The sequence below is a fragment of the Manacus vitellinus genome, unplaced genomic scaffold (assembly GCF_001715985.3).
Source record: "Manacus vitellinus isolate BGI_N305 unplaced genomic scaffold, ASM171598v3 scaffold_68_pilon, whole genome shotgun sequence".
In the NCBI taxonomy this organism is placed as follows: Eukaryota; Metazoa; Chordata; class Aves; order Passeriformes; family Pipridae; genus Manacus; species Manacus vitellinus.
In genome coordinates this window covers 1,111,583-1,126,439 of record NW_021940744.1, presented here as the reverse complement: position 1 = coordinate 1,126,439, position 14,857 = coordinate 1,111,583, and the positions used below count along the sequence as shown (strand labels likewise).

At 43.3% G+C, this 14,857-nt stretch overlaps 1 protein-coding gene across 1 annotated transcript; it reads left to right on the top strand.

Annotated features, from left to right (window-relative positions):
• Nucleotides 1-1,962: 1,962 nt before the first annotated feature.
• Nucleotides 1,963-14,530, top strand: TRMT1L (tRNA methyltransferase 1 like). Its single transcript, XM_018083836.2, has 15 exons — nucleotides 1,963-2,113; nucleotides 2,927-2,989; nucleotides 3,668-3,781; nucleotides 4,682-4,746; nucleotides 5,067-5,196; nucleotides 6,605-6,722; nucleotides 7,138-7,217; nucleotides 8,010-8,256; nucleotides 8,904-9,116; nucleotides 9,868-10,058; nucleotides 11,345-11,423; nucleotides 12,155-12,321; nucleotides 12,495-12,554; nucleotides 12,894-13,017; nucleotides 13,106-14,530. The coding sequence occupies exons 4-15, from the start codon at nucleotides 4,690-4,692 to the stop codon at nucleotides 13,419-13,421; spliced, it is 1,782 nt and encodes a 593-aa protein (XP_017939325.1). The 5' UTR covers nucleotides 1,963-2,113; nucleotides 2,927-2,989; nucleotides 3,668-3,781; nucleotides 4,682-4,689; the 3' UTR covers nucleotides 13,422-14,530.
• Nucleotides 14,531-14,857: the final 327 nt, after the last annotated feature.

Here is a 14,857-nt window from a genome sequence, read left to right as displayed (position 1 = left end):
AACGCTGCGGTCCCTCCCAGCCCGGCCCGTTCTGGGGGGCCGTGAACTGGTGGTGCCGGGTTTCAAGTCCCTTCCTGCTGCAGCCTTACGGTTCGAGTGAACCGACTCCTCTAATTAATTTTTTTCCCGTTTAAGTATAATTTAGGCTCTCTGAAGCGTTATTCTGATTTGTGCGTAATCAGTGATTCCTGATAAGCATTTAAAAAAAAATCCTGCAGTCTTTCTTCGGTAGCAGCCTGCTTTTCTTCAGCGTCCGGTGTGAAAGTTTACTTCTCTCTCTGTGCATTTATATACTAATTACATTTAAATATATACACGTTCTCTCCTTTTCAACCATTTTAACCTCTGCACGTGCTCTGAAGATGCCGATGGTCCATTTCCGGTGGATTTTTGTCACTCCTGTGCTCTCATTCTGCATTTTTGTAACTCTTTCCAGTTTTCTCAGAGCACACATAATCTTAATTGATAACTGTTACGGATTTCTTACCTTTTACTTATTCATCTTCTTTCTGTCTGTTCATAAATTGCGTAGAAACTGTCACCAGGAATCCTACAACTTTTAATAGAGCACTGGGCAGGTAATACAAGGTGAGTCTTAGGTGAGTTGTCAGCTTAGAAACAGGTCTGTGAGGAGCACAGCAATGCTCTCTGAGTAGCAGTGCAGTCATGATAATATTTTAAGGTAGGTAGAATAATTTTCCTCGTTGCTTCTGTCTTTTGAAACAATTTCTCTAGTCCTTGCCTTGAGGTATCCTATTTCCTCTTTCTGCTTTGCTTTTGCAATAACAAATATTTGTACCCAACTGCAATGTTTAAAAGAAAACAAACAAAAGTCCCCCAGGGGAATTCGAAGAACTGCTGTGAGATCCTTCCAGCCAGGAGTGGGTGGCTGCGGAAGACTACTAAAATCATGGAATTCTGGGGTGGTTTGGGTTGGAAGGGACCTTAAGGATCACCCAGTCCCACCCCCTGCCATGGGCAGGGACACCTTCCAGTATCCCAGGTTGCTCCAAGCCTCGTCTAGAGCACAACCAATACAGTCACGGATCCTCCGGGAATATCCTCAAGCACAAACCAGTTTGTAACTCCCCGTGGTGCATCCCAGCTTTTGTGTTGGGAGAGGCAGCCACTGGTTGACTCGTGTGCTCTCTCTGCATGCCGAGATCTTGTAGACATCTGTGCCACCCCGGCTGAGGAGCCTTAGGCTGCCCTGTTGCTCCTCAGTGGCTGCACAGCCATGCCATGGCCTTGTTTCTTGTTGGAAACTCTCCTAGTCCCGCGCGCCCCTTGGAAGCTTGTGGGGTCGTTCGAGAGGAGTGGCTTTCTGAATCCTTTCCTGGTGCTTCCTGGTGCCCCTGGGTGGGGAGGGGACCCACAACTTCTGAGGATTTCTGCCTCTCCCCTGAGTTTGACTCGGGGACTTGGCTGATTTTTGCCGTTTTATTGTCCCATCACTCAGCCCCTTCAGTCCTTGATATTCCTCCTCAGGCCCACCTCGCATTGCCCCAGGAGGTCATTCATTTGCAAATGCTGATGGCACCAGCACTTAACCCCCAGAACAGCAAATTCCTTCCTTATTCCCTGATTGTTGGAATTACAAGCAATTTAAACTACTGTTACCAGACTTTCCCAGCCGTGGTATGTTGTTAGGAGAACTTGGACCTCCTCCTTGCCTGCTTTCCTTTGCTATCTTCCAGAAAAAATGTAAATATAATTTTGTTCACCTTAAACAAATGGTAATACAGGTGGTGAGTTGAATAGCTTCAGCTGTCCAGGATGGCATTATTCCACGGTGGTTTCCAAGGATAATTGGAGTGATAATTAATCTCATATTATTCCCCAACATACTGTTTGGTTATGTTTTTTCCTCCTTCACACTTTTAGTCAGCATCGGATTATTGGAAACGTTTGTATAGTTCAGTTACATCAACGACACTTCCACTGGGTTTTTTTGTTTAAGATGGTGTGGTTGTCTCTGACAAAGTGAAAAGCAACAACCTGGATGTGAAAATTCCCGAGTCAGAATTGGAAACCGAAGAAAAAGGAACGGAGGAAGAACCTACAAGGGAGTCAGATGGCAACATTTTGGATGTATCGTCTGATTTTCCACGAGGTTTGCTCTTAAACTCTAATATTTGTGTTGTGTGCTTGAGGTAGAGAAACAGGGGGAGAAAGGTGGTGTGTGAAATCTCATTTTACAGCTTTAAAACTCACCTATATATCCCAAGCACACGGATCAATTACTTTGTCTCTCATAAGAAAACCTGAAGATTGATCTTGGAAAAGACACTGTGAAGGTTAAAGTCACTATAAAATCAGTGTCAGTCTAAAGTGGGATGTTCTGTGTGCTGGAACCAATAAAGCAGATTTATTGGATAAGCTAATTCTCTTCTTTTTAACAAATTCTCCACTGTTCCCCTTGACTGGTAAGTTGGAAAATCAGGTGGTAGATTTAGAGGTTGAACAGTTTCCTAAGGGAGAGGGGGAAAAGTGGTAGAATTTATTGTATTCTGGCTCTACAGTGAATAATTTTTCTTAAAATTGGTCCACTTTTGGTTGATATTTTAATTTTGCCAGACAGTTCATAGGATGTTTTTATACTGCTTTGGGCATGATTTGCATTAAAACCAGCAGTAAATGGAATGTGACTTGATCTTTTTAGCTTGTTTTTTCACATTTCCAATTTTAAAAGTTTGATGTGTGTTAGTATTTAAAAGAAGTAGGAATATGTGAAAATATACAGATCTTATTAAAGAGCCTTTCTGGGGATTCATTTTGGCAGTCATTCCTGCTGCCATGGAGGTTGAAGGATACAAATAAGGATTCCAGTTGGTACTACTGAAATGATGCATAGAAAAGTAGCAGTAAACTAAAAATAATTTTTAAACTGAGAGTGTTTAACTTCTGAATATTTCTGCTTTGTTAGACAAACATATTTCAATTCAAAGACACTTGGCTGATCTGGAGAAACTGGCTGACCTGAGAGAAGGTGAGTTCACCAAGGCAGTGCCCCAGAACACACATCTCTGTGTTAAGGGTATTTCTGTTTTCCCTTAGTCTTTATTTTTAACACACTACATGTATGAAGTGTGCTTGAAGACCAGGGCTTTTGTAAAAATAGAGCTTTATGATTTATTCCCTTGCTCTTCTGCTAAATTCTGCCTGCAGGATTTCCAAGGCAAAATGATTTCATACAGAGCACATTGTCTTTTTTTGCACCTTACAAAGATGTCAGATGCTTGCTTTCTCCAAAAGATTCAGGAGTTGGAAAGACAGAGTCTTGTTCTAACCTCTTAACTTGTTTGGGGTTTTTTTAAAACATTGCAAGTCTCTGCATGTCATCTGTAAAATTCTGTTGTTCCTCAGGGCTCTTCAGAAGCTGCATTAAACCTCATGTAGCTGGAGTAAAAAATACTAGAAAACAAAAGCTAAAGGTTGTAGAAGCTAATTATCTTCAAGGTGGTAGTGGTTCTTGCCTGTATTCAGTGGAGTACAAAGACTAAATCCATGAATTTGAAGTTTCTGTGGGCCTGCAATAGAATGTTCCCTGGGGAATTCATCTTTAACTCTCGTTGATATTACCCTCATGCTTTTTTTCTCTTGGCCTGCATGTTGGTTAACATGAATAATATTTTTTGTTTCTCGTGTTTTTTCGTTGTATTTTCAGACAAAAAGAAGCCTTGCCCATTGTGTCCTGAGGAGAAATTCAAAGCTTGCTATAGTCACAAACTCCATCGTCACCTTCAGAACTTGCACTGGAAAGTTTCTGTTGAGTTCAAAGGTAATGGCAGTCAGATTTGAACAGCAAATACCTGAACAAATTGTGGGCATGGTCTGTGTTTCATCTTCTTAAATTCCCCTTCCTTAAGCGTTCTGCTCCCAGCTCTGAATCAGAATGACACAATGAATTTTGAGCTGGGATGTAAAATGTAAAGGTGAAATAACTCTGTATTCTTCTGCATGCCAAAATAGTTCTACATTTTCTCTTCGAAAAAACAGTAGCTTGGCATGTCATAGAAGTTACTATAAGGAAATTACTTTAATAAAAGTTTTATTTATGTTGAAATTATCAGACACACACATGTGGTCATTTTTGGCTCGTCATAAAGAGTCCATGGTTTCAGATAAACAATCTTAAGTATTTATTTAGTACTATTTAGCATATTATTTAGTATTTTGTAGCCTTAATTGTTTTTTAACAAATTCCGTGACCTGCTTGTAAGGTGCATTAAAATGCCTGCAAGAAGTTTAGGAAAGACAAAAAGGGAGCAGTAGGTGTTTGTTAAAGAACCAAGTATGTGGGCTTGTGGGAAATAAAATGATTAAACTGAAAGTTACCTGACTGGAGTGTCAGGTGTCTTGTCTTATTTTTCTTTGACTGTGGGACGTATATTTTATAGGAGTCCTCACAGAAGTCCTTTAGGCAGTACAAATATTTTTGTAAAAGGCTCACAAGTACTTTTGAACTGGAGACCTGACATAGCTTTGTAGGATGCTCAGAGACTGATTAAAACAATTTGCTTTAGTTAGATATTGTGCATTTTAAAATTTAAAATGTATAATTAGCAGATTAATTTCCCTGTGCAGAGGGTGATGTTCTGTGTGTTTGGGAGCCTTGACTGTGGTGCAGGACACAGCCACCCTGTTTATTTGCTGTGCTGTGTGTGGCTTTGTTTTCCAGGGTACAGGATGTGCATCTGTCACTTACCTTGTCGTCCAGTCAAACCAAACCTCGCTGGAGACCAGGTACAAACACTGAATCACAGAGAAATGCTTGCTACTGTACAGACTGGGGGAAATGGGTGATTTAGGGGAACTTTGGAGATCCAGTGAGTTGCCAAGTCAGTCTTGCTCTGCCATGTGTGGGCTGAGTTGTTGGTGCAGAGTGCAAGCATTGGACAGAACCCCCGGGTGGCTGGATGTAGTTACACCTCTCACTGTGGTGGGCAGCTGCCTAGAGCATCTCTGCCTGGAGATTCCAAAGATTCTGAATGCTCTGGAGGTAACAGATGACTTTTGACCACGTTTCTGTTTTCTGGAACTACATAGAGTATCATGTTTTACAGACCTTGTCAAAGATGGGAGCCCATTACCACTGTATCATCTGCTCAGCAACTATCACCCGAAGGACTGACATGATAGGTCACATTAACAGGCATGTGAACAAGGGAGAGACTGAGTCAAGGTTTATTACAGGTGGGTTCTGAGCTACAGCAAACATTCAGTCCTTGTATACCACATAGCACCTGCAATAGCTGTGATATGGGGGTGAGAGACAGGAGAAAACCTCCAGAACAGATTTAGCTTTACTAATGAAAAATCTGCCCTCGTATTTCAGAGCTTCTGTTTCCCTCAGAAATGTTGCAGTGTTGTGGTTTAGTCTCTGCATTGGCAGGTTACTCCGTTCTTACTGATCACTAATATTCCCTTCACACTTAAAGTTGTAAGTACCAGTTTCTGTGTCTCCAAAAGAATGAGGGACATGGCACCCGCAAAACAGTATAAAAATCCTTCACTTTTTATCCAAACTGCACCAGCCTGGCTTCCCAGACCAAGGTGATGGTTTTTTTTAGTCCCAGAGAGTTGCAGTAGGGGTGCCAGTAGTGCTTTGGTAAATTACAATCCTGCCTGACGTTCTCCAGAATGGGGCTTTTGTTTTTTAAACTTGGATAAACTAGATGGAAAACATTTTAAAATCCTTGGAATGCTAGTAGCTTAATGCCTGGGCAGCAGTTTGCATGTCTGAGAAGCTACAGTGGTATCCATACCTTGAGCTTAAGCAGAGTTTGTGCTGTGCAATACATTAATCTCTGTGTGGTTCCCTTCAGAGCTGTAAATAAAGAATGGCCCATTTGTCATTTTTTAACAAAAGGAGAACTTCAGAGCTCAGGTGTTTTGTGCTTTGTAGGTGCTTTGACAACTCCTGAGGCCTCTGAAGGTGGAGCAGATAAACCACCTGTGTGTTTGAAAGCCCTGAGAGAGAGGCAGGCTGAGCTCTGGAATGTATCTAGTTGGTATAAATTTTTCCTGGTCATTCCTAGGTGAGTTTTAGGCTGGGGATAAATTGCTCAGAGGAATGACAGCCACAGACTGTTTACACAGAGCTCAAGTGCTGGAATTGTCCCTGTGCTGTGTAGGCACATTTCATGGAGCTGTTTGGTAACTTAGAGAGATTAGATGCAGGATTCTGAGGGATTTTTGCAGTTCATTGATACACATTCAGGACTATGTTAATAGGGTTTTAATTAATTAGCAATGTATTGTGCTTGAACATGTAAACCAGAGCTAAGCCTCAGGCTCAGGGGCTGACTTTCTTCAATGTGAGTGGTTACATAGGAGCCCAACTGAGGAACAAATCTGATCTTGTATGGGAAGAAAATGGTGGTAGAGTGTGATCCTTATCTACCACTCTTGAGATTAGAAGACAAATTGTTGCCTGTTCCCTCCTTATGCTTGTCAGCTGCTCCGTGTGCTGGTTGGGTTACAGCATAACCAGAGCTTGTGGCTGTGTGGGAGCAGTGTGGCCATGGGATTTCTCAAGTGTGCTGGTGTTCATTCCAGTTCTCACTGGTTCTTTCCTTCCCCCTCAATTCCTTTCCCCCAGTTCGTGCTCCCACAAACGAAGTGATCAAAGAGTCAGCCACGGATGTGCAGGTTCTTCCCAACCACTCCACACCCCAGAAAACAGATTCCTATTTTAATCCCAAAATGAAACTCAACAGGTAAGAGCACAGGGAGTGGGGAGGATGCACCAGAGGGGGGTTGAGTTGGTGGTGAAAAACACGTGTTTTAAAAAGCAAGCCCTGTGAAATTTTTGTTCAGAGGGCAGGAGAAAGGAGTTTTCCATCAGAAAACTCTTCCTGACAAATAATATTTAAACCCAAGAACACTATATGGGAAATACTGTAATTTCTGAAGCAATTAAGTATCTTTCTGTAATTAGTAGATTTAAGAATGTCCTGCTGTAGAATTACAACTTTCAGGTGGAGCTGAGGCTTTTGATTTACAATTCTTTTACAACGTAAAAGATAGAGTTTAGCTTAAATGTTCCACTGTTGTGTTCAAGGGAGATAAATAAGGAAAAGGAGGGGAAAATACTTAATCTCCTTCCTGTGCCCATTGTTTTTTCTTTTGAAGGCAGTTGATCTTCTGTGCACTGGCCGTGCTGGCTGAGGAGCGTAAACCCATTGAGTGTTTGGATGCTTTTGGGGCCACTGGTAAAGTCATTTCTTTAATACTTTGCTTAATACCCAACAGTAAGGAGCTGCAGAAATCAAAACTGACATCAGGTAGTCAAAACTAATGAGAAACACAGTAATTTCTTCCTTAGGCAGGCAGTCATTAGCTTACATACAAAACCCCAGCCATCTAGAGCCTGGTATTCAGCCTTTTAAAGAGGCTTTGAATAATACTAAAGCAAAGTTTAGTGGTCTCCTTCAAATCAGTCCCTGGAATGGCATCTTCCTAAGCTTGTGTTCAAGGTCACAGGTCTCTTGTAACTCCATGGATGTGGAATTTGGCTGTGAAATGAACCCGTGGTTTAAAAATGGGGTTGAACTCAGAGTTCTTTATCACAGTCATCTCTTAACTGATACCCAAAATTCTGACCACGAGTGTAGAGCAGTTCTATCAGTGTCTGTTGAGCAGTGTCTGAGGAGATGGTGGATTTTACAGTGCTCTGTCATAGAGCTGTGTCTGCTGTACTGGAGTGTTAAACCAAGGGGCTCTCCTGGAGAGTGTGGGTCCAGCTTTCTTAAATTCTGCAAAATCACAGGCCTTTGGGTCTGTAACCCTGATTATCATGTAAGAAAGTGATAGGTAAGACTGTCCCTTTCCATACCCCATTGTCACCCTGCTGAGGCAGAAGGTCACAGTTTTGCAGGAACGTGACAAAATTTGCATCACGCACACAGTTCTGTATGATAAGAATTGAAAACATGGATTTTTCTTGTCAAGTTCAGCAATGCAGAAACCAATTCCTTCTTCTGTCCAATTGTGTTTTTCCTCAGGTATAATGGGACTGCAGTGGGCAAAGCACCTCAGGAGTTCTGTGAAAGTTACAATTAATGATTGTAACGAGAATTCCGTGAAAATCATCAAGGAAAACTGTCACTTAAACAAAATGAAGGTGAAGCTGAACACGAAGGAAGGAGACAGTGATGGAACTGTGGGAGATGGAGAAGAAAACACTGACACCATTGAGGTGACCAGAATGGATGCCAATGTTATCATGCATTTGAGATCATTTGATTTCATGTAAGTGTTGAATCTGTCAAAATTTTCTGGTTTGATGATGACACATCCCACCCCCACATCCCAGTGTGTGATTATTTGGAGAATTATGAAAGAGTCAGCCAACAGTCACTCGGTATTTTAAATATAATTCTGTCTTCCCAGACATGATGTGGGGACAGAACTTTAATCTTAAATATTTTAGAAGTTGCTATAAAAATATTTGCTCTTCCAGAATGGACTTTAAATATACGTGAAAATGTTAAGGCAAACTGGAGGTTTTTTTATATAACTTCATTGTTCAATGAAGAGAAATGTCAAATCAGTCTTTTTTTTTTTTTCTTAAAACTTCTACTGGTTTAAAATTCATCCCTTTGCATGTTGTTGTGTAGGAGAGTTTATTGCATCTCTTTTAACCATTTTTCAGCATATTAATTTTCAGTTAAAGTAGACTAATTCTTCCAGGTTGAGTTTAGAGATGCATGCATTCAAAACCTATATAGACATCAAAATAAATGGTGGGATTTTTTTTTATATTATTATTGGAAGTTTTAGTCCTGGTCCTTCTTTTTGTTTTAAATAAGTGGAAGTTATAAAATAGTGTTTTCCTCAGCGTAAAGCTAAACTCTGGAGCATTTATGGACACTCAGTGGTGTTTCCTTTGTTTTCAGCCACTTGGACCCCTTTGGAACTTCAGTGAATTACCTGGATTCTGCCTTTAGGAATGTGAGAAACCTTGGGATTGTGTCCTTGACGTCCACAGACATCAGCTCTCTGTATGCCAAGGCTCAGCACGTCGCCCTGCGCCACTACGGGTGCAACATCGTCAGGACAGAGTACTACAAGGAGCTGGCAGCCAGGATTGTCATTGCTGCTGTCACCAGGTACTGCTGAACCACCTCCACTCACGGTAAAAAGCCATTAGGTAATTATTAGAAATAATTAGTGAGTGGGCAAGGTGCAAATGCATCAGTGGGGTAGGGGCGTGGGATGGCAATAGGAAATACCCCCCCAGATTTGCAAACTCTTCCATTCCTCTGTCAGCTTTGTCATTTAGAGCTGCACAGGACTTCATAAATGCTAATGAAACTGCTTGGATGGCTTCTTGCTTCAGTGGAACCTGATGTTCACTTCAGATCCTCACTCTGGAGGTTCAGGAGATAGGTGTCATCACTGACTTGCCAAATTAGTCATTGCCATGTAGATACTCAGTACATTCAGTCTGTTGAATAAATGAAGGCATAGAACCTAACTGGGAAAAAGAAAACATACAGGATGGGACACCTGCTTGGAAAAGCTGGGGGGAAATGAAGCTCACAGAGGTTTTGGGAATGCCAGAGCACAAATGTTGACATGAACATAGTTAGATTTTGCTTGTCCATCTCCCTGCATGTGTGATGATGCAGGGGGAAGAGCAGTATTTTCAGATGTGATAAAAAGAAGTAAACCAAGATTTGCTTGGCCTGGCAGGAGGAACCCAAACCAAGGCACTTCAGAGACACCACTTTCTCCTGATCTCTCAGACCTCGAGTCCATCTCTCCAGAAGGTGGATGAGCTCCAGCACCTCGCAGCAGGTCCAGGTGTCCGTGGCAGTGTTTGAATTTGATACAGTCTGGTTTTCTTTCCCTTCCCAGAGCTGCAGCTCGCTGTAACAAAGGCATTGAGGTGTTGCTGGCAGTGGCTCTGGAGCACTTTGTCCTGGTGGTGGTCAGAGTTCTGAGGGGCCCATCCACTGCAGACGACTCCGCAAAGAAAATCCGGTACCTCATCCACTGCCAGTGGTGTGAAGAGAGGATTTTTCAGAAAGAGGGTAATATGGTAGAAGGTAAATGGCTTTTTTTTTTTTTGCACTTCTAGAAGGTCTGATTCCTGTGTCTCTGTTTTGTGCCTTGCTTATATTTACATCCCATTAGTAACGGTTCCCTTGGATGTAACAATGGGTGTTTTGTGTGAGGTGGAGGGGGCACTGTGCTTTGTGGTCATGGGTTAGATTAGTTGTGTGCATGGATTTTGCTGTAAATGTGCTGGATTTGTGGCACAAGTTGCCCAGAGAAGCTGTGGCTGCCCCTGGATCCCTGGAAGTGTCCAAGGCCAGGTTGGACAGGGCTTGGAGCAACCTGGGCTAGTGGAAGGTGTCCCTGCCCATGGCAGGGGGTGGGATGGGGTGGTCTTCAAGGTCCCTTCCAACCAAAACCGTTCTGGGATTTGTCTCTAGACAGAACATCCTACTAACTAGCTGTAGCTGCTGAAGCTGCCAGCATGCCTGGTGTGTCCATGGATCTGCCATTTCAGGAAAGGCCAGAAGAGTGGGGCAGCCTTGGCTACCCTTGGGTTCCTCCAGACAGCAGCAGCTTGACAGGTTTTGGTGTCAGGTTGCTTTTCTGCTGCTCATTTCAGTCCCTTAAAATGTAGTGGACTGCACAGTCTCACTTTCCCCTCCTGTTGTTCATGGGCTGTACCAATACACGGGTCAGCAGAGGGAGGAGACAAAAATTACACTAGAGATGGTGCTTTGAATGAATATAAAAGCTAAAACCTTGTTTCAAAGTCAGGGGCTCTTGGACATCTCGCTCCTAACTGGTCCTGCCCTGCTCCAGGTCAGGTGCACGAGCTTGGTATTAAAAAGGATTTTTAAAAAATCAGATACAGTTTTAAGGATGGGAATGAGTAACTGGTAATTACAGTGGTAGAGATCTTAATTAGTAAGTGAATTGTTTACTTAATGTCTTAGTTGCACAGGGCTTAGAAAACTCATAGGTGTTTTGTAGGTGTAGTTGGCTGTGTCTGAAATGTTTTTGGTTGTATTTACTATTAACCTGGACAATTAGTACATAAGTCTAGGAAGGCAAATAATTTCCCTGTTACTTGAAAAAAACATAGGAAGTTATGTGGCTCTTTTTTTTCCCTTCAGTGTTTTAACACTGCTTTAAAGATCAAGTCATCGGTCACTAAATTCTCAGCTTGAGCTGCTTGTCAGCAGTGAGAACAGTGCCACACTCGTGCTGCTGCCCTTCCACTCTCTCCCCTGCAGTGGGCTCTGGCTGTGTCTCTGCAGTAACAAAGGCATTGCTGGCTGTTCCCCACAACTTCAGCCCTGTGTTTCTGTTGCAGAGAACCCTTACCAGCAGCTGCCCTGTGACTGCCATGGCAGCATGCCCGGGAGGACAGCCGTGGTCCTGGGGCCTCTCTGGTGAGTGCAGTTGGGTTGAAGGAGCTCCGAGGGGCAGTTGTCAGTCCTGTCACATTCCCATTCTGTTGGGAATGTTAGCAGGACAAAAGGAGTTGCATCAATCGGGAGGAGTTCAGGAAACAGATCGTGGATTTCAGTGTGGTCACTTGTTCAGTTCTTGCTTTTGTTCAAACCACTTAATAAATAATAACAAGCTTGCTTTAGATTTCACACTCAGTGCACTCATGGAACACGTCCTGCACAGGGGAATCTCCTCCTGTGTTCCTCTAGTGGTCTGATGTTAAGCAGCTCCTTTTTACTCTATGCTTGTGGAGAATTCATTTAGTAAATCATTACATGTACTGACCATAGTAAATAAGACACTGCTTGATAATTAAGACTTGTGAGAAACAAGAGCAAAGCTTTTTAAGTCTTTTGACTATTTCAAAGCAGCATTAAAAACAGCTGACAATTGACAGTACCTTTCTTGTGGGGGTTAAATGACTTTCTCAACATATTAGGGCAGGAAAAAAAATACCTATTCTTGAGATCTTGAATATTTTTTTAATAAGACCGATGTTACTGTCATTGCAAACAAAGCAATTCAGCTTTGATAAGTTAAAAACACTTTCAGCCTGATGCAGCACTTTGGTGGAGCAATTGTTAATCAATTTGGGCAAGAGATTTCTAGAGCAGTTTTTTTGTTTTCATTAAAAGAAGTGTTAACTTTTTATCCCCCTTACATGTCCCAGGTCAGGGAGCCTCTTTAACACTGGATTCCTCAGGAGAATGCTGTTGGAGGCTGTGCAGTATGGCTTGGATGAAGCCCAGCCACTCCTGAAGACGTTAGTTTGTGAAGCAGAGTGCACAACTTTAAAACATTTCTCTACCCATGGTCCTGGTGATGAGAACAAGCAAGGTGAGAAGAAGGGCAGCTCTGTGGTGATTTACAGATGCTGCTCTGTGATAACTTATTTAACAGCAGTGTGTCCATAAAATTCAATGCATTATTGAATAACAGAATGAATTCTTTCTGTGTAATTATTTTTCCACTTTACAGTAGAACTAATTTTGACTTTATTCCTATTCTAGAAGAGTGTGGTGTGTATATTAAAACCTCAAACACTTCTGCAGAGTCCTACGTGGTACCTGGTAAGTGGATCGTTTTGCTGTAGCAGTTGGGCAGGTTTTGTTCTTTACTCAGGAGTTTTTCTCCACTGAATACTGATTTTACTTCATCTTAATCTCTCATCACATTTATCACATCATCATATTGGTAAAAGCAGAATGCTGAATGCTCCATGAAGCCCACTTTGCTCGTTATGACTGAAACCAGCCTGTTCATGAAATCCAGGCTCGATTTTCACTCTGCACATACTGCCTTAGAAGAGCACAGGGGGAGGTGCTGCAAGGCTCCTTTCATGTGCCATCTTGGGCTTTGGTGGTCTCCCTGGCTGTTCACTGGTGTCCTGGCCTGTTTCTGTGGTGCAGGGAAGAGGAAGGGTGAGGAGGTGATGCGCGGGGCCAAGCGCCAGCGAGCGGAGCACAGCGCCGAGCACCCCGCCTTCTACTACAACGTGCACCGGCACAGCATCCGCGGCATGAACATGCCAAAGTAAGGCTGCTCCAGCAACACAGCTCCTGCTCAGGCAGCCTCAGCAGCGCCACCTGCTCTTTACACGTGTGCCTTTGGTTTTTTCCAGGTTGAACAAGTTCCTGAACTACCTGTCCGAAGCCGGGTACAGGGTGAGCCGCACGCACTTCGACCCCATGGGGGTGCGCACCAACGCGCCCCTGGCGCAGTTCAAGACTGTCCTCATGAAGTACAGCACCCCCACGTACACGGGGGGGCAGGCAGAAGGGCCTGTCCACCTCCCTGGAGATGTCCAAGTGGAAGAAGAGGTTGCAGCTGCTGCAGATGCCAAGGAAGAAGATGCTGAGTTTCCAGAAGAAGATAAATCCGGAGTTGCTGATGCTGTTTCCACACCATCCTACCCCACTGACTGTGCAGCTGATTAATGTGGATAGTTTTGTTCATGCATCAGGATGTTCCAGACTCGAGCACACCCCATTCCAGTGAGCTACTCCTTCTTCCCAAACTGCAGTTTGAACATTTGAGCTGCCCGTTTTACTTTGAAGGGGCATTTTAGACTTATGTAGCAAAACTTAGCCCTCATCCCAGCCTGGCTACAGTCATGGAACTGTGCAAAGGTCTTGGAGAGTTACCTGCTTTTACACTCCCATGCCCTTCACACTGAGGCTGCTCCCCTGTCTGGTCAAGCCCTACTGCCAGCACAGCATCCAGGAGGGTGGACAGGGCCAAAAGTCTTCAGCAGTTTGGAATGTGAGGTGGAAGTGAAACAGCATATTCCTAAAAAGCATCACTCCTAAAGCCTGGCTGGATACAATCCAGAGGGAGGGCATGCTAAGGTAAGAATATACCACAGGATAAAATGCAAAGTGAGTTGAAGACAGGAATTCCTGCCTGGGTGCACCTGGAGCTCCAGGCTGCACATGGAACTGTGTTCAGGTCCCTCTCCATAGCCCTGCTCCAGGGCAGAAGGGAAGGAAGGTGACACGACTGCTACTGCAACTCCAGTGTATAACCAAACCTTAGTGAATTGTGTAGTCACTCTAGGTAGTTGTTTGCTCAGAGGTCACACTGGTTATGTGCTGCAGAAAGGTACAGGGACGAGGGACCACAGCTGACGTTCAGGTGAAGTTCTGCCATGAGTTTGTCAATAATAAACCTTAGGTGAGAAAAATCTCTTCTGTGAACGGGCAGAGGTGCTGTGTGTTGGCAGTGGGTTCTGGTTTCCTTAAATACATGGCAGCATTCCAGCCAAACAAGCTTGACTTTGTCCTTTCTTTCTCTCAAACTTTGTTCTGATGCCTCTGTATTTCAGGTGAGTAAGGACCAGCTCTCACAGTGTTTCTCACAGGTTTGGTGTTCAGCTGGCCCCTGGTGTTAGGGTTATCAAAGAGCAGAGTATCAGGGCTTATTATCCTTATTTATCCATCTCTGAAACTTTGCAACAAGAGTACCATGACTGATACACTCCTGATTATGCAGAACTTCCCACACTCCTGTCAGGCCAGAAGTTGCTGCCTCTTACACCCTCTTCAATTCCAGAGCTCTTTGGTGATGAGTTATTTTCACTCTGCTCTGATTTAAAAAAGAGGAGCCCACTGAAGGGATCAGTGATACAGCAACAGTTTCCTTCAAAAATGCTGTGCTTATAATTCTTTTCCAGAGATCACCTGGGATCAAATTGAAAAGAGAGAGGGAGGAGGAAGAGAATTTCATGTTCCCTAGTCACATTTTTGGGTTTTCAAGTGGAATGTGTTGGCAGGCTGTGCTTGCAGGTAACATACTGCTCACTTCAGTGTTAATGGATCAGTCCTAAAGTTGGTTACCTGGAGCAAAAATCGTTCCAATTACAGTAAAGTAGGTT

Coding starts and splice junctions, on each gene's coding strand:
- TRMT1L (XM_018083836.2), top strand. CDS start 4,690: ATGTGCATCTGTCACTTACCTTGTCGTCCAGTCAAACCAAACCTCGCT. Junction 11,424..12,154: donor GTGGTCCTGGGGCCTCTCTG/GTGAGTGCAGTT, acceptor TACATGTCCCAG/GTCAGGGAGCCTCTTTAACA. Junction 13,018..13,105: donor CGCGGCATGAACATGCCAAA/GTAAGGCTGCTC, acceptor GGTTTTTTCCAG/GTTGAACAAGTTCCTGAACT.